General features: G+C 42.1%; 1 protein-coding gene across 7 annotated transcripts in view; it reads left to right on the top strand.

Moving 5' to 3' along the window:
• Positions 1-21,916, top strand: part of msi2b (musashi RNA-binding protein 2b) — a 282,220-nt gene that overhangs the window by 154,559 nt on the left and 105,745 nt on the right. For all 7 annotated transcript variants that reach the window (XM_085420129.1, XM_085420126.1, XM_085420128.1 and 4 more), the window contains exon 7: positions 5,895-5,943. In XM_085420129.1, the coding sequence (XP_085276255.1) occupies positions 5,895-5,943 (49 nt within the window). The remainder of the gene's footprint in view (positions 1-5,894; positions 5,944-21,916) is intronic.

The following is a 21,916-nucleotide window of genomic DNA, read 5'->3' as shown; positions in this document are numbered from 1 at the left end:
ACTGTTCCAGTGCATATACCACAGTGAAATAGACTTTTGCTCTTTTCTTCATTGTCACAAAAGGCCAGGCACTTCGCTGGAGTTCCCATTCCCTTTTTACATAGTGATAAGACAGCCATTATCCTTTGAACCTTTCTTTTCACTGTGCCAGGAGAAAAGGAAGAGTGAAAGAGAAGGAGGAGGAGGACAGAGAAAGATTTCTTCCCTGAGGTGAGCCTGGCCTCACCTCTGTGTGGCGGGCTTTTTTTTGTGAGCAGTGAAGAGGTCCTTAACCTTCTATCAGATGGAGGCACACAGTTGTGTTCTGCTTGAATAACTACATTGAAAAGCCCTGAAGCACGGGAGATGGTTCTATAGACTCTGCAAGTGGCATAGAGAGAGAGAGAGAGAGAGAGAGAGAGAGAGAGAGAGAGAGGGGAGGGTGTATAGTATGACCTGCTGGAGTGTGACCCTCACATGATGTGCACATTCTTTGTTAAAGTGCCCATCAGTGCTTCACTGTGAATCTGTGTTCTTTGTTGGATGGGTCTCGCTGACAGGATGGTCCTTCTCTAATAATGTCACAACAACACAGTTCACACATTTATGTAATACACTTCCTTTAATAGACCTCACTTCATTTTACAAAGTAGCAGTCTTTCTGCTCTCAGGTTGTAAATGGCTTTATGGTGGCAATACTATCAATATTAGAGTGCAGATATCTGAATGTCAAACTGCATGAAGGGCTCGTGGTGGCTGATGAAACTGCGGGCCACTTGTTTATACAGCACCACATGACAACACAACCCACCGCAGTGCTCAAGACAGCAAGAGGAAAGACGTATGTTATTCACCTTATTGTAGCCGAGATTGTTAGAGTTAACTAAAATGAAACAAAAAACCAAAAACTATGTGTGGAAAAAATAGTTAATGGGGGAAGAAAAAAACTGAACTTAAAAACATGAGAGCTAACTGAAATTCCACTGTCTACCGATAAAAAGATAACTCAAATTAAAAAGTGCAAGATGTCTCTTTAAGTTTTAATGTTGGTCTATTTATTGAGATGTCTACATGACTATGCTTAGGCTGTCTTCAAAAAGCACTGTATTTGCATTTTTATTTCTGGATGTTTGACATAAACTCTCCAAATTATACAGTCAGCGTAATAAAAACTAAAATGAAACATTTTGTAACAATAAAAACTAAACGGAAACAACTAAAACTACTTTGGAATTTGAAATGACACTGAAAACAAAAACGTATTAAATGAAAACTAATTAAATAATGCAAAACTGTAATAACTCATCCAGACTTACAGGTGAGTTTTGTTTTCTTTTTTTCTTTGTCTTTTCCTTCCTCCTTCTTCTTCTTCTGCTTTTTTTTTTTTTTTTTTTTTTTTTTTTTTTTTTTTTTTTTTACTATTTCCCAAGTTCTTAAACAGAGCAAAGAACTTTTAACACAGCTTCTCCAAACATCCCAGTTTGATCTTGGACACAGAAAATCAATTATTCCATAAGCACCAAAATGACCAACATCAGCATTATTAGCTCTCTGATGCTAACAGTCAGTTGTGTATCCTTTGCTGGATAACAGCCTGTAGGCATTTGTTGTGGTTTACAACAAGTCTCGCACACATCTCCCAGCCCATTCTTCTTCTGATGAGTCTCTCAATCTCTCCCAGATTTGATGGTCCTCTGGTATGGATCTTGGTCTTCAGTCAGCCCATTGATTTTCAGTGGGATTCAAGTCAGGGCTTTGCACAGGCCAGTCTGTAACATTCACTTTGGTCTTCTGGAAGTATTTCTTCACTAAAAGTGGCATATGTTTTGGGTCATTGTTGCGTTGGAAGACAAAGTGACGACCAAGACTCAGTTTTGCTGCTGACTGCTTGAGATTTTCTTTTGAAATCTTCTTTCTTCGTGGTTCCTTCGTGCTTGACGAGCTCCAGACGCACTGAAGCATCCACACAACATAATACTCCCACCCTGTGTTTTACTGGGTCTCTCTGGCCAAACAGCTCTTGAGGATGTGCTTCCAGTATGTATAATCCTTCTCCAGGTTGTCCTTAGCATACTTCAGTATGGCTTGAAGGCATCTCTTCTGCAGAAGCTGAGTTTTTCTTACTCTCTAACCTCACAGCCCATCCCTGTGCAGGGTTCTAGTGATTGTCTTCTTGAGACTACTGTTCCTGACTTGGCTAAGTCATTTACTAGTGTCTTGTTCTGGGGTGTTTAGACACATCTCTCAGTAGTTTTCTTTCCAAACTTTTTGAAATCTTTCACTTGCTAATCTCTGCCAGGCTTGTTCTGTACTGTGTGGCTCTCTTTGAATTTCTTGATGATACTTCTCGCTCCAGTTCTTGACAGTTAGAAACGCTGTGATAATTTTGTATGTCCATCTCCTGGTTTGTGACCATCAACAATTAATTTTCTCAAGTCTAAACTAATTTATTTCATTTTTGGCATTATGCTTTCTCAAGTGACAGCTCAAATCAAATACAGAACAAAGGTTTTTGTTCTGTGTATAAATTGGAAGAGAAGCCTCAGTTTTAACTTGATTTTACAAGCTTTGACCATTACACAGCTAAAGCAAATCATTATAGACCAGTGGTTTGTTTCTATGGCTCAAAAAAGGTCAGTTTTTCAGGGGGCTAATAATATTGACCCTGGTCATTTTTCTTTTCTGAAATAATTCTGTTGTTGTTTGCAAATAGAAAAAAATCATGCTCTCTAAAGACAATATTTTTAGAAATGCTATGAGGAAAATTTGTTTCTCTGTTAAAAAAGCAGCTGGGAAAACTTTGATTAAAAATTTAAATTTCAAAGGGACTAATAATTTGTCTTCATCTGTAAACCAAGTTATTTGTTTGCCATGACTGTTGTTGGTGCTCTTTCTGTTCTCCTCTACTCTGTCCATGTGGTGTAAGAAAAGACAAAGTATGGAGTGACTTTGTCTATGTGTTTTTAGTGTTTTCTGTCTCATTGTCACAGGTATATAATATCATGCACCTAGCCATGTCTTTACAAACATTTGTGAAAGAATGGGTTATTCTAAAAAGCTTGCTGAATTAAAGCGTGATACTACCAAGATTCCATGATCAACAGCTGAATAAAAATTACAGATCTGAGGCACATACTGTATATATTTCGCCCATGCACTGCTGGCTCAATAACTGCAGAGTTCCACACCACAGCTGCCATTAACATCAGCACAAATACGTGGCATAGGTTTCCATTGCTGAGCGGCTTCTATAGGTATAATCTGTAAGTGCCCTAGTAGTTTTTCCTATGTAGTGTAACCCTTTTCACCAACTGGTCAAGCCAGATGGATGAAACTCCCTTAAATTGAGTCCACCAGAGGTCTTTTCCTATTAGGAGAAAGTTCTTCCTCCCTACTGTCGCCAAGTTTTTGGTCATGTGGATGTAATGTCATTCACACTGTATGCATATGTTTGAACTCTCTGATATTGTAGGGTCTGTAGGGTCTTAATGTTAATTTATGTTGTGTTATTTTGCTTTAAAATACAATGCTATTCTATTTAATGTTTTGGGAAGTTCTATGTGCCATGTTTCTATGTGCCTGTATTTCTTTAAGTGTCAAATAAATATGCCATTTTTGTTTGCACTTCTACTGATGCATGGACTAGTGACTCTGTTGGCTCTTCCAGTATCACTGACATTAGATGACAGAAGTCAAATGCTATAAATTTCTGTCTCCCATGTAAATGATCACAGGCTGTCAGCCACGCTTGTCAAATTAAACGTTTACCATAGTTGGTAAACATGCCATTCCATCTTTGCTCTGCAATGCAGCTTTCACGCTGTCAAATGCTTAGGCATTAGAAACTCTTTCTGGTGCTACAAGCTGAATTCCAGCTACAGAAATGGACCAAATTGGAGTTTTCTCACCTCTTGTTTTCAGTACGGTGTAGACACTAAACAGTCTACAAGTTTCTTTGGGTTCTTTAAACCTAGCCAGTGGACTGCAGCCATTAGCACTTATGGGTTGCAGTTTCCCAGTTTCCTCTCACTTTAATGTGATTTTGATTAGATCGGCTGGAATGAGACAGACGTTAGGTTTGGTGACATTTTAAATGTCTGTTTAGAAAACTGTTGCTGCAGGTGATGTTGCCCGGCAGCTGTTTATTTGTACTCCCCCTGTGATATTTTCCCGCCACACAGTCATCAGATAGCACATTTTTCAGAGACACTGCAAACTTCATTATTATTATTTTTTACCCTTTTGTGTTGACAAAGAGAAATAGTCCAGGGAAAATAATAACTTTGTTAGTGATTGTATAAAAGTGCCAGCTCAAGTACCAGCAGCTCTGCTGAATTTATACCCACACTTGAGCATTTCCTGACAGTACTTAAGATAGACTGCCTGTCTAACTTTTGTCCTCTTTGTAAAGACTTGAGCAAGCGATTATTATTTTAGAAAGTGAGTGTGAAATGCCTGCCTGCCATTTTAAACAATATCACCCCTTGCACAAGTTCCACGTTTTAATTCAAGATTCTTCACTTGCCATGTCTCTCTCTTGCAATGACTCTGGCTTAACTTAACCACACGTAACATCCATTGTTTTGTTCTGTCACAGCTGTTGTTTATCACTAATTTGCAGAAGTGATGCAACTCTGTAGGATTTAATAAGCCCTACCTTTCCGCAACATTTACCTGCAGGCTCTGCCTGCCTTCCTTTTCAGGTAGTCTGGCAAACAGCAATTCAGGTGCTCAGGCACTGGGTGTGTGTATAAGTTACTTGAGGATTCACATCAGTATTGCTTGCTAAATTTGACAATTTGGAAATAATTTAGGGAGGAGCAAATCAAGTGCCTGTGAGCCATACAGTGAGTAACTTGGCCCTACAAGCTGTGCCAACGTCTTGTGTGCCAAATGTGTGGCAAGAGGGTGGCACGAACAGCGTGCCAGCGCTAGTCTGCCTGGCTGCCAGGCACTTCTCTTTATCCAATCAGACAGTTCAGTTTGAGTGAGACCCCCTATTCTTGTCTTTTCCCATCTCCTCCCGAAGCTTTGTAACCCTCCCGTGAAAAGCACAGATGCACACTTGCACACTATTAAGCCTCCTCAGTACAGTTACACTTACCTATAGACCATAACCAGGGAGTGAATGGTGCAGAGTGCTCCCTCTTTTTGTTTCTGTCTGCTGCTGCTGCTGCTGCTCTCTACTCCTCCATCTTTTTTTTCTTTTCTTCTTTTTTTTCTTAGACAACATCACAGGCTAAATGAGCATGCCTCAGTCTGTTTTTTAAGCATTTCATCAGCATTATAGAAAGAAGAGTGTGTCTAGAGATCTGTTTTTCGGGGATGTGTGAAAAAAAATTCTGCCTGTCTGTGTGTGGCTTTATTGGACATGATGAAGGATGATATTATGGTGGATGCTGCTGCTGCTGGGGCTGCTGGGGCTCTGAGATGAGGAAGGATCACATTTGTCTCACACCCGCTTAGTATAATGTGTCTATCTGTCCCTCTCCACAAGACTGGACATCAGTGTTCATCAAAATAAACATATTGTCAACACTGTTTTTCTTCTTCTTCTTTCTTTCTTTTTTCTTCTGGTAGTTTTTGTTAATTTTTCTCCCATTGCTGCTCTTCACATATTTGCCACATCTAATCCAGAAAACACGTAACGCCACTGTGATTACATGGATTTCTTTATCGCTGAAATTCTAATCTATAGATGGACACGGAAGTGGTAACCCGACAACACAGCGTGAACTCTGATTTATTATGTGGGAGAGGGGTGCTGGGGAAGAAATCAGTGTAAAGGAGCGAAAATAAATATTCTAAGAGCAATTACTGCAAGTAGACGAGCTGCGATTCAATAGGGAGAAGGTGATGCGAGGTACTTGCCGAAAAGATTAAGCTAATGTCGGCACTCCTCTTATGTCTTCCAGGTTGATGATGCCATGCTTATGTTTGATAAGACTACTAACAGACATAGAGGTAAGTGCACAGCTTCTGTTCCCCCTTTCCTGATGTTTTTTTCCCCCTCTGTCTTTCCGAAAGGTGAGAAAATAGTCATTTTATGTCCTTTCCCCATGAGATAACACAGAACAGTTCCATTTCACATGATATTAGGTGTGCCATCTGTTCAACAATGGGAGCGTGTCAAAGTAATCAATAAGCTGGTACGGTGTTTAGAATGTTTGAGCATTAGATGGAGAGTGTGTGTGTGTCTGCGATGATGCTGGTGTGAGTGTTTCAGAGAGGTGCTTAAAGGGTGTAAAGATTGCGAGATGGTGGGTGCTGTGCAGTCAGATAACAGCATCAGATAAGACCCAGGAGAAGCACTGACTTTATCGCTTTATCTCATCAGCTCCTTATCTGAGATGAGGGGGGACATTTCTCTCTCAAGCAGAAGGACTTTCCAAAGACAGGTTTCCTCCCTGCACCACAATGCGGCGTCGGCGTATTTAAGCCAAGCGACACTCTTTTAGGCCCCGACTTAACCACCGGCAGACACGTATATAGGCCTGTCACTTATCCTCAAAACTGTGCGATGGTTGGTATTGCTGCCTCACACAGGTACGCTAAAGGAACTTTTTAGGAGACAGACTGTCCCTGGCTGTTTATGCCTGTATGTATCATTGTGTGCGTGAGCAGTCGACAGGCGCTGACAGGTATTTCCACAAGAAAAAGGAGCAGACACTGCTGTGTTTGTCACGCCAGTCAGCTCACTTGTAGGCAGAGCTGGCATCACAACCCTCTCACTCAGCTGGGCTGAGCATATAGATGTAAATATTTGTTTGCAGCGAAGAAGTCGTCCCCTCAAAGTGAATAAATGTTTAAGTGCAGTGTTCTGGGATCGAAAGCAGTTATTGTTTTGCGAGTGAGCTCTGTCTTTGGTTTTTAAGCTATATCCGTGTGTGAGTGCTGTGGAGGCAAACTCTTTTGAGTCTGGTAAACAGTTTCTAAGTGTGAAACATGTGAACTATAGTGGAAGTGATCTATGGCTTTGAGGGGATTTTGATCTGTAGTGACAGAACCCAGTGTGAGGTCTGCTTTGAGACGAAGGCTTTTCTCACACTCTCTCTTATTTCTTGCTCTTCTCTCTCCTGTCTGCTGCACCGCCAGCCCTCTGTGAAAGGGGCTGGGCGCCATGCTTGGAGAGTGTGTTAGGCGTTTGCCTTTGGGCAGCAAAATGCCCTTCAAATGAAGACAGTGATGGAGAAACAGCCTCCTTGGCAATTTTTCTGATGACAGCGGGCATATTTATATTGAGTGTGACACGGAGACAGGCGTCAGGTGCAGTTCTTCCTGCGGTTGCTGTTTTGTCTAAGTAGCGTTTTGATTATTTGTTCCAGTGGGAATTTGACACGGTAGATATTTGCTTTTTTTCATCTTGAGGGAAAAAAAACAAAAAAAGCACAACAGGTCTTTCAGATGAATGGCGCAGAATATTATAAACCTCTAAGAAGTTATTCACCAGAGCCATTAATGTGACTGGTCATATTTTTATTTGCTATATTTACTTGAACATTGGGAGGTTATACTGTAAAAAGAAAAATGCTATTTTTACTACTTAAAACCTTTTAAAGGTGCTCTTTTACTGCTGCGCAACAGCAAAGGTTCAGATGGCCTCATTTGAATGTCATTTCTGTAGCTTTTTTGTTTTTCTCCCTAAACATTTCTTACCTAAGGTCAGTGCTGTATATTGGCGTATAATGTGATGTTTTTTGTTTTTTTTTTTGGAAGAGCTTATTGTGTTTGAGATGCATGATCGACACTTGATTGTGAGTGTTTTCTTTGGGGCTGTGGTGAATTGGATAGAGGACAAACGTCACACTTCACTAGTAGCAGCATTGTCCTTCAGACGGTCCTGCGAGCCTGGCGAAACGACAACCAGAGGAGACATTCTCTACCCTTCTCGTTTCTACCTTTTCTTTTTTTTTTTCCTTTTTACTCTCTATCTCTCCCGGTCATTCAGTCTTATTCGTTTTCCCTTTTCTTCTATCCAGTCACACTATTTCTGTCCCCAAACCATCTCCCATTCTGGCCTGTCTTCGCCATCTCTAGTCTTTCTCCTTCTGTCTCTCCTGTTAGAGGACACTCGCTGTAAGCAAAGCTCCTCACAAAGGCACACGCTGCACACCATCTCCTTGGCATTTAAAGGAGTAGAATACAGCCAATTGTGTTGGAAATTGAACTCTCTAAAGCCTCCCTTCCCGCTGCAGCAGTTCATTGTGGGTGAGTTCAGTGTCTTTGCTGAGCGGCTTGGGCTGTCCAGAGGTTGATGCCAGAGGGCGCCTATTGTTCCATGTTCTACTGCAGTGTCCCCCCACCACCACCACCACCACCACCACCCCACCCTCACCGACTCCTGCTCCGCCTCCCTACAACCTTCCCCTTTTTTTTCTCCTGACATTCATTTTGTGACAGAGAGGAGAATTTCAGGGCATTATTTCACAAGATATTTTTAACTTTTCTTGTTTATGGGTGGTTTATTCGGTTGTGCAGGAGGTCCAGCAAACAGTGCCTTTGCTCCAAAACACAGACTGGGGACAGGGCCATGAGCACAGCAGTCACAGACTACACATACCAGTCATCATTTCCAGCCCCCTCAACATGCCTTCACATGCCAAAATTGGATGACAAGACAAGCTATATGGGTGGGAAATAAAAGCTTTTGGTATAGCCCTGAGTCAAAAATCGTTCTGTCATCCCTTTACCTCCTCCCGTCCCACTGGCTGACATATGATCTATGATCTCAAATGTGATTTTCACTGTCAAACACAATTGGCAGTGCCATGAAGAGTGTTACAGGGGTGCAGAAAAATGGCATCTGTAAAAGGATGGGATTGAGAGCATGATGAAAGAGTGGCAAATATCATTATCCGCCAAAGCATTGGGGTTTAATTTGTGAGTTACAAGTTACAGTAGATGATAAATGAATTCTTTGTCTTGTTACTCGTAAGCGTCCCTTATTAAGTGCTACTCTACCACACCGTAATTAGCCCTGCTTCTCCACCACAGTAGCACTCTCATTGTACCCCACGTATAATTCAAAAGGTACCTTGTACAAGGTGAAAATATTTAGCATAGATATTATTCACGAGCAGCTTCCCAGCATCACTCTTACTACACACAAATCAAAACAAGAACCACACGCACAACAGAAATTAGAGCAATGCAATTCCGATGCTAAAATATACTTGCAAGTTTCACGGATGATGATTATGATAATGATGATGATGATGATGACAGATCAAGCAGTCCAGCACGGCACAGTCTCCATGGCAACTTGATCTGGTCACGATAAAAGCTTGGCTGCAAGCACCAATAGGAAAAGTGCATTTTTAATTATTGCTGCTTCCCATGGCGAAGCATGGGGTTTTTTTGTTGTTTGTTTGTTTTTGTTTTTTGTTTTTTTGATGACCTGAAGAAGAATTACCAAATCTAAACATCAAGCTTGGTGTCAATACAGTAGCTGAGATATCATCTCACTTTCTGTTTGGCTGCTTCGCTCCAATTTCTATTGGCTGCAACAAACAAACTGTTTGAAAATTTAAACCAGTATAGTAAGTTGGTTTTTTTTGTTTGTTTGTTTGTTTGTTTGTTTGTTTTTTGCCTGTCGCGTTTGGATCTTTAGCCATCAGATTTATTGTCTGAAGGCCAAGAAAGATGCCTAGCGGATTTACTTTACCAAGTGGCTCATCATGGCCTTGCCATATTGGTCCATTTGATTGACCTTTATTATTATTATGTATTTATTTTATTTTATTTTCTGTTGTTACAGATGGGACAGACATGACTGTGGGATAGAACAGTGAGAAAGAAAGAATAAAAGAAAGAGAGGGTGAGAAAGAAAAACAGAGGGGAGAAGAGATAGTGAGAAAGGGAGGAAGAAAAAAAAATACCTGGATCACCTGTCGAGAGAAGAAAAAACAGAAGAGAAAACAAACAAAAAAAGAGCAACATAATAAACACAACACCATCATAATAAACTAGCTAACAGTAAATAACAGTAGATACTTAAATGTTATTAATGAAATGTTATTGTGCAGCACGCAAGATCGACAGCGCGCAATGTGCTTTGAGGTAGCAGCCAAGAAAGGTGTAGTTTGTGTCTGTGAACACCCGTGTGTACACCTGTGTGCACACCTGTGTGGATCAGCACGCTTGTATTCAAAAGGTTTCTCCATGTAACGTGCGGAGGGCGGTGAAAGAGGCGAAGCAGCGCTACGGGAGGAAACTAGAGTCACAACTCCAACAGAGTGACTCTAGGAGCCTGTGGCGGGGACTAAGGACAATAACGGACTATAAAGCACCAACAACCGGTATGACGAACGCGGCCGTGACTCTGGCAGACGAGCTGAACACTTTCCATGCTCGCTTCGAGGCTGCAGCTAAGGTCTCCAACAATGCTAGTGTTAGCGGCGCTAACGGCTGCAGACAGGAAGATACTGCCAGCACCGGAAACGTGCTCGTCATCTCCGAGCATGAAGTAAGGAGAGCCTTCAAAAGAGTGAACACCAGGAAAGCAGCAGGACCAGACGGCATCCCAGGTCGTATCCTAAGAGACTGCGCATACCAGCTAGCTCCTGTGTTCACTGAGATATTCAACATCTCTTTATCTCAGTCGGTGATCCCCACATGCTTCAAAGAGTCCATCATTGTTCCTGTCCCGAAGAAACCCCACCCTGCTTCTCTCAATGACTATCGCCCTGTAGCCCTCACCTCAGTAGTGATGAAGTGCTTTGAACGCCTGGTCAGAGACTTCATCATTTCTTCACTACCAGACACACTGGACCCACTACAGTTCGCTTACCGTCCAAATCGTTCCACAGACGATGCCATCTCTCATCTCCTCCACACATCACTCACTCACTTGGACACTAGAAGGGGGAATTATGTTAAAATGCTCTTCATAGACTACAGCTCTGCATTTAATACCATAATTCCCTCCACACTCACCACCAAGCTGGAGCATCTGGGACTCAGCTCATCTATGTGTCAGTGGATCTCCAACTTCCTAACTGGCAGACCACAGGCAGTAAGGATGGGCGGACATGTCTCAGCCTCCACCACTCTCAGCACTGGAGCCCCCCAGGGGTGTGTTCTGAGCCCCCTGCTGTACTCTTTGTACACATATGACTGTGTGGCCACTACCAGCTCCACCACCATCATCAAGTTTGCTGACGACACCGTCGTGGTGGGCCTGATCTCTGATAACAACGAGACGGCCTACCTGAAGGAGATTAGGAATCTGGAGAACTGGTGCCAGAGGAACAACCTCCTTCTAAACATCAGTAAGACAAAGGAGCTGATAGTGGACTTCAGCACTAAGCAGGAGAGGAACTACCAGACCCCCGTCATCAACGAGTTCCCAGTGGAGAGAGTGCACAGCTTCAAATACCTCGGAGTTCACATCACGCAGGACCTGTCATGGTCCTGTCACATCAACACCGTGGTGAAAAAGGCCTGACAGCGTCTCTACCACCTCAGACGCTTGAGAGACTTCCAACTGCCCTCCAAGGTGCTCAGGAACTTTTACTCGTGCACCATAGAGAGCATCCTGGCGGGAAACATCTTAACCTGGTTCGGGAACAGCACCATGCAGGACAGACGAGCTCTACAGAGGGTTGTGCGGTCAGCTGAGCGCACCATCCGCTCCGAGCTCCCTGACCTGCACTCAATCTACAGCAGGCGGTGCCGGACCAAGGCCAGGAAGATCGTGAAGGACCTCAGCCATCCCAACAACAGACTGTTCTCTCTGTTGAGGTCAGGAAAGCGATTCCGCTCCCTGAAGACCAACACAGAGAGACTGAGGAGGAGCTTCTTCCCGCAGGCGATACGGTCTCTCAATCACACCACCACACAGTACTGACCCACACATATGGTTCTTACACACACACACTGGACTTTCTGGACATTGTTTTTGCACACATTGTTTTTTTGCACAACACTGGTCACTATATTCTTCATTTCCGGTTAATACTTGTACAGCTGCTGTTATTGTGTATATATTTATTTATATTTAGATTTCTTCATACATTCTTATATAGTTCTATATTGTGTATTTTGTTGTACAGTTATTTTATTTTCAACTTTAATTTATATATTTTATCTTATTCCTTCCCAGTTAAATTTACCCTTCATTCTAATTTGTGTTGTACAGTTATTTCATTTTTAACCTTAATTTATATTTTATTCCTTCTTAGTTAAATTTACCCTTTTTAATTTTTCATATTTATTTCCTATCTTATTCATAGCCTTTTCCTTTTTTGTTTTCTTTAGGTCACGAGCAGTTGTCCAAGCATTTCACTACATATCGTACTGTGTATGACTGTGTACGTGACAAATAAAATTTGAATTTGAATTTGAATTTAACGATGTGCTAGGGAGTGTGGGGAGCCATAGCCCCGTCCCCCAGGGCGTGAAGCAGGTATGAAGGAGAGGAGGTGTAGTAAGTTCTGTGAGGCTCTGAAAGAAGATCACTTCCACCAATTTTGGTCATGACTGGAATCATTTGCTACCTGAATGTGTTCAAAGTTTCAGTTAAATCCAGAATGGCAGTCTCGTCTATTAGGTTGGCATGGGGGAGGTAACTTGTGTCAGCCTTGATCTGTGATGCTTTTGCTTTTCTTTGGCACCTACTAGCAATCATTTGTGCTTCCAAGCAAGGTCATAATCAAGTGGCAACTTAGGGTTAGCTTTGGACTTGACTTTATGAAAGGAATCAGATGGAGTGTAGTCTTTAAAAATCTGCTTTATGCTTCCAGAGTTAAATGTATATTGTAAACACAACCTCAACTTTGACCTGTTCTTGCTGCAGGAGTGCCCGAACCACAGAAACAAGAAACGAGTGAAAAGAAAGTCTTATGTGGCCACCTGTATTTGTCTTCAAAAGTAAAACAGCGCCCATAAATGCCCATGTTTTAAAAAAAACTGCTTTGCAGCACAGATAAGAATTTTTACAGTCTGGTACTAAAGCTAACTTCCCCCTTTATAGCAACTGTCCAATAACTCACCCATAAAACTTTATTAAGGCTCAAAGTTAGGGATGTGGCTGCATTGACTGACAGAACACAGGCTGCTGACTCATACAGTTGTGTCAGGCAACTGTCTGCTAGGCTCCACATCCAATCAATGAACTGGAGCTTTTGATTATGTTTGTAGTTTTTACCTCTTTTGGAGATTGTTTACTGTAATTATCTGGCAAATAATATGTATGATGTGTCAAGTATGTCAACTCATCCAAGAGTCAGTCTGCAGTCTATGGCTGGATAGGTGCTAACCAAGCTTGCTAGCATTAGCTAATAACTTAGCAACCCTCTTGTCCAAAAATGGTAAGTTATGGCTCCAAGAAACAAGGATGGCAATGATTCTAATGTTGAGGCCTTAAAATGGGGCTTCACAAACCTTCACGGTGGTTACGTCTATTGATTATATACAGTATACAGTCTTGAGCGAGTAACTGAGGTCACATAGTTAAAGAAAAAAATTGCTAAATGTTTTGATTGACCTCAAAGGTCACTAGGATGTTAGGAAGGATTTAAGAAGCCTAAAAAGGCAGCAGCTGCACTCAGAACATCTTAATCCATTTGCAGTAAGCTATTTAACTATGCAATGGTGGATGTTGCTGTGATTATGCTATGATGTTACAAAAGTTTGTTTTAGATCATATACCATCTTATTTCCTGTAGGCTCTATAAATGTGGAAAACATGATGGGGAAAAAACTGAATTCATTACTAGTATAGAACTGAAAATAAAATAAAATAAAATAAAATAAAACAGACCACAAGTCATAAAAGTAAAACGAAATGGTTGTCACGTTGACATGGTTCTTTGCCCTCTTGTTCACTCATATTTTTTCGTGCTGCTGAAGAGATAATCCACTTTAACCTCTGTCTTTATTAAAGCTTTCAGAGTCTGTTACAGACGTAAAATTAATTAATGATAATCCTAAAGACTGGAAATGCAGCGGTGCTTAAAAAATGAGGATGTAACTAAAGCAAACTGAGTTAACTTCACCTCAAAAATTTGAATGTTTATTTTTGGAGCACTTTTCTAAACCTAATTGCAGAGTGCTTCACTCCTTGCAGCAACCTCACACCAAGCAGATTTTACTGTAGTAGGATGTCCATAGTTGGTTTACTAACGGTTCTTGATGAATCTTCCAAATAAGCGAGCATATGGGAGCAAAGGATAGAAAATGCATCTGTAATTTGTAAGACGATCGGCAGTGTTTGTGCTAGTCTTCTATTTTTGTAAATAATCAGACAGTGTTTCACTGTGGTTCTGCCTAAATAATGGTCCTGGTCATGCCACACATACTGCTACATTTCAAATGCTAATCCAAGCAACAGTGACCATCCTGGGAGTGGGAAAAATTCCATCTGCTGATGTGTCTGTCCAGTTGTTGTCTGGAAAATCTACTTGAGTAAGGTATTGTCTTTAGTCCCGAAACATGTAGAGGAAGGTAGCAACTGTTTGCTCCTCCTGTCATATGCCAGAATGCCCTGAGCATAGAATGGGGCACATTTGTGTACTTTGATTCATTTGGTTTCAGTTGTTTCCAGTCCCTGTATAACCTTGGTAAAAGCTTAGTTCATATTGTCAACAAAAAGTCAGACTTGTCCCAGGTGGGTGTTGGTCTCCACCAGGGCTGCCTTTTGTCAAAGATTCTGGTCTTCGTTTTTTATGAACAGAATTTCTAGGTACAGCAAAGGGGTGGATGGTGTCTGATTCACTGGACTCAGGATCTTGACTCTGCTTTTTGCAGATATGTGGTTTTGTTGGCCTTCATCAGGCAGTGACTGAGAGCTTGCACTGGGGTGCTTTGCAGCTGAGTGCGAATGAAAATTAGCACCTCAAAGTCTTAGCCAATGGTTCTCAGCCAGAAAAGGATGGAGTGCCCGCTCCAGGTCAGTTACTGCTCCAAGTGGAGGTTTAAGTATCTTGGGGTCTTGTTTGCAAGTGAGGAGAGAGTGGAGCAAGCCACTGACAGACAGACAGATTGAATATGCTGTACCGTACCGATCAGTTATAGTGAAAAGAACCCTGAGGATCAAAGTAGTCTAAAGCTGTCAATTTACAGGTTGATCTATGTTTCGACGCTCACCCATGGTTATCAGCTCTGGGTAGTGACTGAAAGAATAAGATACAAGCAGTGGAAATTAGTTTCCTATGTAGCTGAGCTTTAGTAATTTGGGAGGGACTTAGAATGGAGACACTTCACTGAAAGGAGCCACCTGAAGTGGCACCATTATCTGACCATGATGCCTCCTTGACAACTCCTAGGTGAGGCATTTCAGGCATAACTAAATTGCCCCAATGCTTACCTAGAGACAATGGAGCTCTGGGCTGGCTGGTCCTGTGATTACTTCAGTTATTTTATATTGAGTCATAATGACCCCAGCATAGCCCAACAATAAGACAACCACCTATGAGCAAGCACTTGGTGTCAAACTTAAATGCTAACTTAAAAGTAAACACATAGTGAGTGAAAACAGTGTACAAACAGTGCATCATGGGAATCCCCCCAGCAGGCTAGGCCTATTGCAGTGTAACTATGAGAGGGTTTAGGGTCACTTTAGCAAAATGTTTTAAGCCTAATCTTAAAAATACTAAAAGTTTCTGTCTCCCAAATCCAATCTGGGAGCTGGTTCCACAGAAGAAGGGCCTGAAAGCTGAAGGCTCTGTGTCCCATTTTACTTTTAAATGCCCTAGGAAACACAAGTAAGTTTTGAGAGAGAAGTGCTCTGTGACTGCAGGCTGATCAGGCACTATAAGGTCTTTAAGATAAAATGGGGCCTGATTATTCAAGAAGGAGAAACCAATAAGGGAGAAATGTGCTCTCGCTTTCTAGTTCCTGTTAGCAGCTGGCTGCAAAATTTTGGACTCAACTCAGGGTTTTTCAGGAAGTTTTTGGGATAGCCTGATGGTAATAAATTACAATAGTCCAGCCTAGAAGTCATAAATTGATTAAAAAGAACATACAGCTGTCTCTAATTGGTATTCCAAATTTCAGACTTTTTACCTTGTAATTCTGGGAGCTGAAAGGTAAAGAATATGATTGATGAAGAAGATGCATTGAAAAAGGAAGAAGTACTAGATGCCTTTGAGGCTTCGCTGCTTGGTCCCCAATTAGACTCTTACAATTCTAAGTAGTTCATTAATTGGGTCACAGTGAGTTTGTTTCCTGTGTGCAACATCTCAACTGCTAAAAAAGCAGCGTCAGCCAAGCAGCTATCGTCAAGTTTTTGTTCTCCTGCAAATCTTTAGATAATACCTCTGAGTTAAAATATTCGCAGGTGACACCATATCTATTTTGGGCGATACATGCATTCTCCCTCACCTTTTTTAATTACATCACTAAGAAAGATGATGAAATCCTAGTGTAACTTTCTTTCATATTGTTTTACAATAGTTTGGAACCAGACAGCACCCATTAGTGTAGCTTTATAATGACTGTGTGACTGATTGTAAGCCAAATTCCTTCTTTATTTGTATGATGCAAGTAATAGTAATGTGCAACAGTCTTGGGGACCAGGATAAAGAAATGGGAGGCTGGATTGTTTTAGTCACAAGGCTGCTTTGTATGAGAGAGCCACAGTGAGCGAGGCGCGTATTAGAAGCCATGTTCCTGGAGAAGAAGGGGATTCTTGGTGTTTGTATGTGGAAAGGGCCAATGCTGTGTGAATTTATGTATAGCCCCCTTTTTCTATGGGCTTAAAGGGCTGGTTTTCTTCTTGGCAGACGAACAGAAGGCTGCATTGTGTGTGTCTGTAATCTCTTTACCTGGATTGGCAGCAAAGCTAGCAAGTGTAGCTCCCAGTGTGGAATTGGCACTGAGGAGTCAATGTCACACTGAGCGAGCTGCCTTCCAAACAAACAAAAAACTGGTTGTGTCTCAGTGAGACTGTGTGTGGATGACAGCGTGCACCTTTTTTTTCTTCTTCTTTTTTTTCAATTTGTGTGTCTTTGTACTTTTTATATGTGAGTTTTGCAGCTCCCGCATAAACAATATAGAGAGAATGCCCAAGACGGTCCAACATTCGAAGCATCGTATTATTATTTAGTGGTTGTGTCGGGCTTTTTTGTGTGTCTGCTTGGCGCAGTTTCAAACCTGCGCTTTGTAGAGCAAAAGTCTTTGCCCCAGGATACAGAAGCTCATATATAACAAAAGCTTGAGTGGTATTAGGTGTCATTATACACCAACAATTTGACATAAATTTGCCTCTCCCACCTCACTTGGTGAGAAGAAAAAAATAATTGGCCTCATTATCTTTCATCTCTTTGGCACATTACATTAATTATTTTATACAAAGCCTGCCAGTTAGAGTCCTGTAACCTGGGAAGCAGAGCTGCGCCTCCACAGGTTAACTGTAGCTCACTGAAAAGCCCCAGTGCTTGACGTCACCACAATGCCTCATCAGCCACCGGTGCTAGGGATTGAACATGGCCGACTGAGCAGAGGATGTCTGTCTGCAAAGTGATTGCTGGCTCATTGACTGAGTGGGAGAGGAGGGGGAAAGGGGAGTGGGGAAAGGGAACAACTACAGTTAGAGAAGAAATGGAAAGGAGAAGAAGAGGGTGGAAAGAAAGGGGGACCGAGGACAAGAAAAGCAGGAAAAGTAGAATAAAGGCACGGTGAGGGCGAAAGAGAGAAGTAAATAAAGAAAAAGGAGAGTAGCTCAGCGGCTCAGTGGGAAGCCTCCCCCTGCTGGCTCCTCAGGCTGGAAGCTGCTGCCGATGGCTTCAAAAGAGCGCCAGGCAGTCTAGGCCTCTGCTTCTAGCAATTAGAGATCACTCCAGCGGATACCTCCTGGCCAGCCTGCAAATCCCTCAAAAATACCCTCTGATTACTACTGTATGACACAGGCTGTTTACCAAATGGATCTAGCACTGCTGAGAGTGAGGGCTGATAATGCCTTCTTTTGTTCAGGCAAGAGAGGGAGCGGGGTCATTTAAGTTTTAAAGATGGCGCTTCTGCGAATAATTCAGACATTCATTTCTGCCAACAAAGGAGAGTTAACCAGTTCTTTAATTTCTTATTAAATTGCTTTGCAAACAAGTTGTCCAATGCTCATTTTTTTCTTCTTTTCTTTTCTTTCTTTCTTTTTTTTGATACAATAAAACCTATTTGGACGCAACTAAAATAACTGTCTTCCCAGTTAACAAGGGTCAGGTGTTTGGAATGGCCGGCGTTCTCCCCTCCTTTTAAACAGCTAGCTCATGGCTGCCTCCACAGACGTCGTGGTGTTTACAAATCGCAGCTCCTCTGTGCCGTGACAACTGTATAGCGGCTCAGATGCAGAGCAGAGCAATCAGCAGCTGTGCCTGATTTCACTGATTGACACTGAGCTCACATCAAGTGGAGTCAGATATTCCTGCACTTTATTTTTTTTCTCCTGCATTGCTTCAGCCTTCCAACATGAGCAGACAGATTCCTTGTTGCATTCTCTCACCTTGACAGACCTGATATTAGCGATTAGTGTGAATGTCATTTAAATGGCAGAGCTAATCATACACTCTGGGTCTACCTCCACCGGAGGGCCCCTCGCCTTGGCCTAATCACAGTGACAAAGGAAATGATGTGTTTAGCCACTCTTAATAACTGCTCCAGCTCATCAGCTCCTAGGCGAGCCGGCTTTATGACCAACCTGTGTCTCACTAGGGAGGAGCAGTATAAAGTATGGAGCCTGGCCTCTGGCCCCGCTGCTTCCTCTTAAAGCTCTTTGTTGTGATCCACATCCTGACATCAGAGACCCAACACACTCACCTTGAAATGAGCACCGAGAATCACAGTACAGTCGCACAGTTGTTGTGTATATTTCTGCCAGTAATTCGCAACAAGCACAATATGACGTACCTAAGAGACTGGTGATTAAATGGTAGAGAATCTTTCTCTTGCTGTTACGTGTTTGTTTTTTGTTGATTATTGCTAACATCCACCCTTCTACCCATTTCACTGTAGTCATTTATGTGTTTTAGGCTTCACAGTGCTTCACAGACCCGATGGGTTTGGTTTTAAGTTAAAGTCCGCACTGCTGGCCCTGCATGGCCGCTGCAAGAGGAAGAAGGATGAAGGCAGGAGATTGTGAGAGAAAGCCTGGGGTTTTAATCTCTTCCCCATGTTTATCTCACCACCAGGAGACAAACCATGTGCCATTAAAACATCAGCTACTCCCACTGGTTAGCTGCGCGGCCGCACCTCTGAAGACATTTGAAGGGCAAAATAAAAGCGTTGGCGGGGAAAAAAGTGTAGAACAACACATTTATGATTGAGAGGCATGCTCTGGTTTTTTGCATGTATTTTAAAGCTGTATAGATTGTGAAAACATCCATCCATCCATTCGCTTCTGCTTATCCTTTTCAGGGTCGCGGGGGGCGCTGGAGCCTATCCCAAATGTTGCAGGGCGAGAGGCGGGGTACACCCTGGACAGGTTGCCAGTCTGTCACAGGGCAAACACACAGAGACAGACAACCATCCGCGCTCACATTCACTCCCAGAATTCCCCCTATGGGCAATTTGGATTAATCAATTAACCTATTGTGAAAACATGTATTTATTTATTTATTTGTTCACCCCTGTGCATCTACAGGAGAGTTCAGTGTGCACACAGTGACTCCACTGCAGCATGTGTGATATAAATTCTCTGTGTTAAAAGCCGAGAAGAACTTATATGAACAAAAAAAATAAGCAAACATATTCGGTCTCAGCTGCTATGGGGAATCAGTCTCTTCAGGAAATGAAAATGCCAGCTTGGAATTGTCATCATATTGAGAGTTAGCCAACCTTTGACCTTGTAATACCCCCTCAGCTTCTCTATTTGTGACCTGCTGGATGCTCTTAGAAAGTGAAACCATCAGGGAGGATCTACTGCTCACATCATCATTCTCTGAACACCTAATAGTGGATTTACCAAGGTTAAACCTCCTGTGAGATTGCGGCCACCGTGACCTGGAATACTGAGTTTACATCCCCTCACACACAAATGCACACACACCCACACATACACTCACTCAAAGACATAAAATGTAAGGCATTCACAGACACACAGGAATACAAGTACAATTTACACAAACTTGTTCACTTGAATCTGGATAATATGCAGCTGTTACAAAGTACCAAAATCAAGATGTTTAAAAAAGAAAGAGACGTGCACAGAAATGCAGGAATACTCTTGATGTTCATGAGACTGTTACAGAGACAGACTAGGGAAGTGGTAGCCTCCCTCTGCATTGTCCCCCTGTATTTACAGCCTGATTGGTGCCTACCCAGGCATCTTACAGCTGAGCGCACCACTTGAGGGAATTAACTAAGTGTCTGCTATGCAGTGTTAGTAAAATATGTCGCTTCAAGTCTTTGCAGGAATTTTAAAAACATGCTGATCACATGGGCATGGTTTTGGAAGCAGTCACACCTACAGACGCACTGCAGAAACACTGGCAGTCCTTAGAAGTTGTGTGTAGTAACTTATTTTGAACAATTTTTCTGCAAACAATTTAAGTGATGATGATGATGAGGTGTTCGCTTGAAATTAGAAATTACATGAAACTAAAAGAGTAATTTCCTTTTATTTCACCAGACAATTAGCTGGCAGTTTATGTTTATTAAATAAGGAAGGGTTATTTTAAACAGATAGGATATTAACTTACTAGAGACTAGAGACACACTATTTAAAGGAATTTGCTGGTATCTCACTGTCAAACAAACAGTAAAAAAAAATCACTTATCAGCCCTATTTTTTCTCCATATCTTCAATATAAGCTATCAAATTCCATCACAAAAGGGCACCAGAAAACTTCCAATCACATCTCATCACAACTTCTTTGTAGTTTTTTTTTCCTCCTTTAGTTGTCCCTCTCAAGTGTGATGGTGGTCAGAATACACCAACCCACATTGAAAATCACAATCAGCTGCTGAGCCACAGCAATCACTTCTCACAGAAGAGATTGCGAGCTGAATTAGATTACATCACCTCCAGTCCAGGCATCTAATCTTAGATTAAAGAGATGAAAAAGGAAAACGGAACAATCTCCGGTTTCTTTGTTGCATTTTCCCCCCATTTTCTTCTCATCCTTTTTGCGCTTTCAGGGTCAAACTCTGAGTGTCTTATGTCATTTTAAGTGTTTAACAAACATGCCAGCCATCCCCCATTTCAAAGCCCGACTCCCCACACCTTCACTTGCATGCTGTTGTGACGTCTAATGTGTATTTGACCAACTTTTTTACCACGTTGGCCCTCCACGCTGCTGATTGGCCTCCCACAGCCCTGCTGGTTTACCACTTAAACAGTTGTAGGAGTCTTTTTTTTTTTTTCTTTTTTTTGAAGTGGAAACGCTTTTTTACAGAGGCAGCCAAGACAATCATAGCACTGCGGGATACATCCTGCCACTGACTCGTTTTTAAAAAAATTTTTTTGTTTTGCCAGACAAGATAGACTCGCCGATGTGCTCCTGCTTTTTTTTCCCTCTTCTTTTCTGTGCAGAGCAGTAAAATGCAGCAAAAAGAGCAATTTTGTCTGCCGTCATGAACAATGAAGCATCTTTAATAACAAACAAATCAGAAGGAGCACATGGCGTCTGTCCCCATATTAATCAGCAGCCTTCACGCTGCTCCGTGTGTTTGCGAGAGCTGGGGGGTTGACAGGCCCGAAAATGACACAGAAACACACTTAAGCCATTTTATGACCATTACTTGTGGCAGACGATAAAGACGCCTTTGGATAATGGCGAGATCCTTTACATGACTAAAGTGATGAGAGATGTATTTATCATCCCGCATCACGCAGCTGCTGCGATGACCCGCAATGGTGTTGCTCATCTGTGTGTGAGTGTGTGCGATAGTGTAAGTGTGTGTGTGTGTGCCTCCACCCTGTTATAAGGGTTGCTTAGTCAAGCGTAAGTGTCAGGGTGGAGATGCCTGGCTCATTAGGTACCATGGCAGAATAATGTATGAACAG

Source organism: Rhamphochromis longiceps, linkage group LG10, assembly GCF_057381845.1.
Source record: "Rhamphochromis longiceps isolate RC_006_pf linkage group LG10, R_longiceps_female_GT1.1, whole genome shotgun sequence".
NCBI classification, from domain to species: domain Eukaryota; kingdom Metazoa; phylum Chordata; class Actinopteri; order Cichliformes; family Cichlidae; genus Rhamphochromis; species Rhamphochromis longiceps.
The sequence above is the reverse complement of the archived record's forward strand: the minus strand, read 5'-3'. Positions and strand labels throughout refer to the sequence as shown.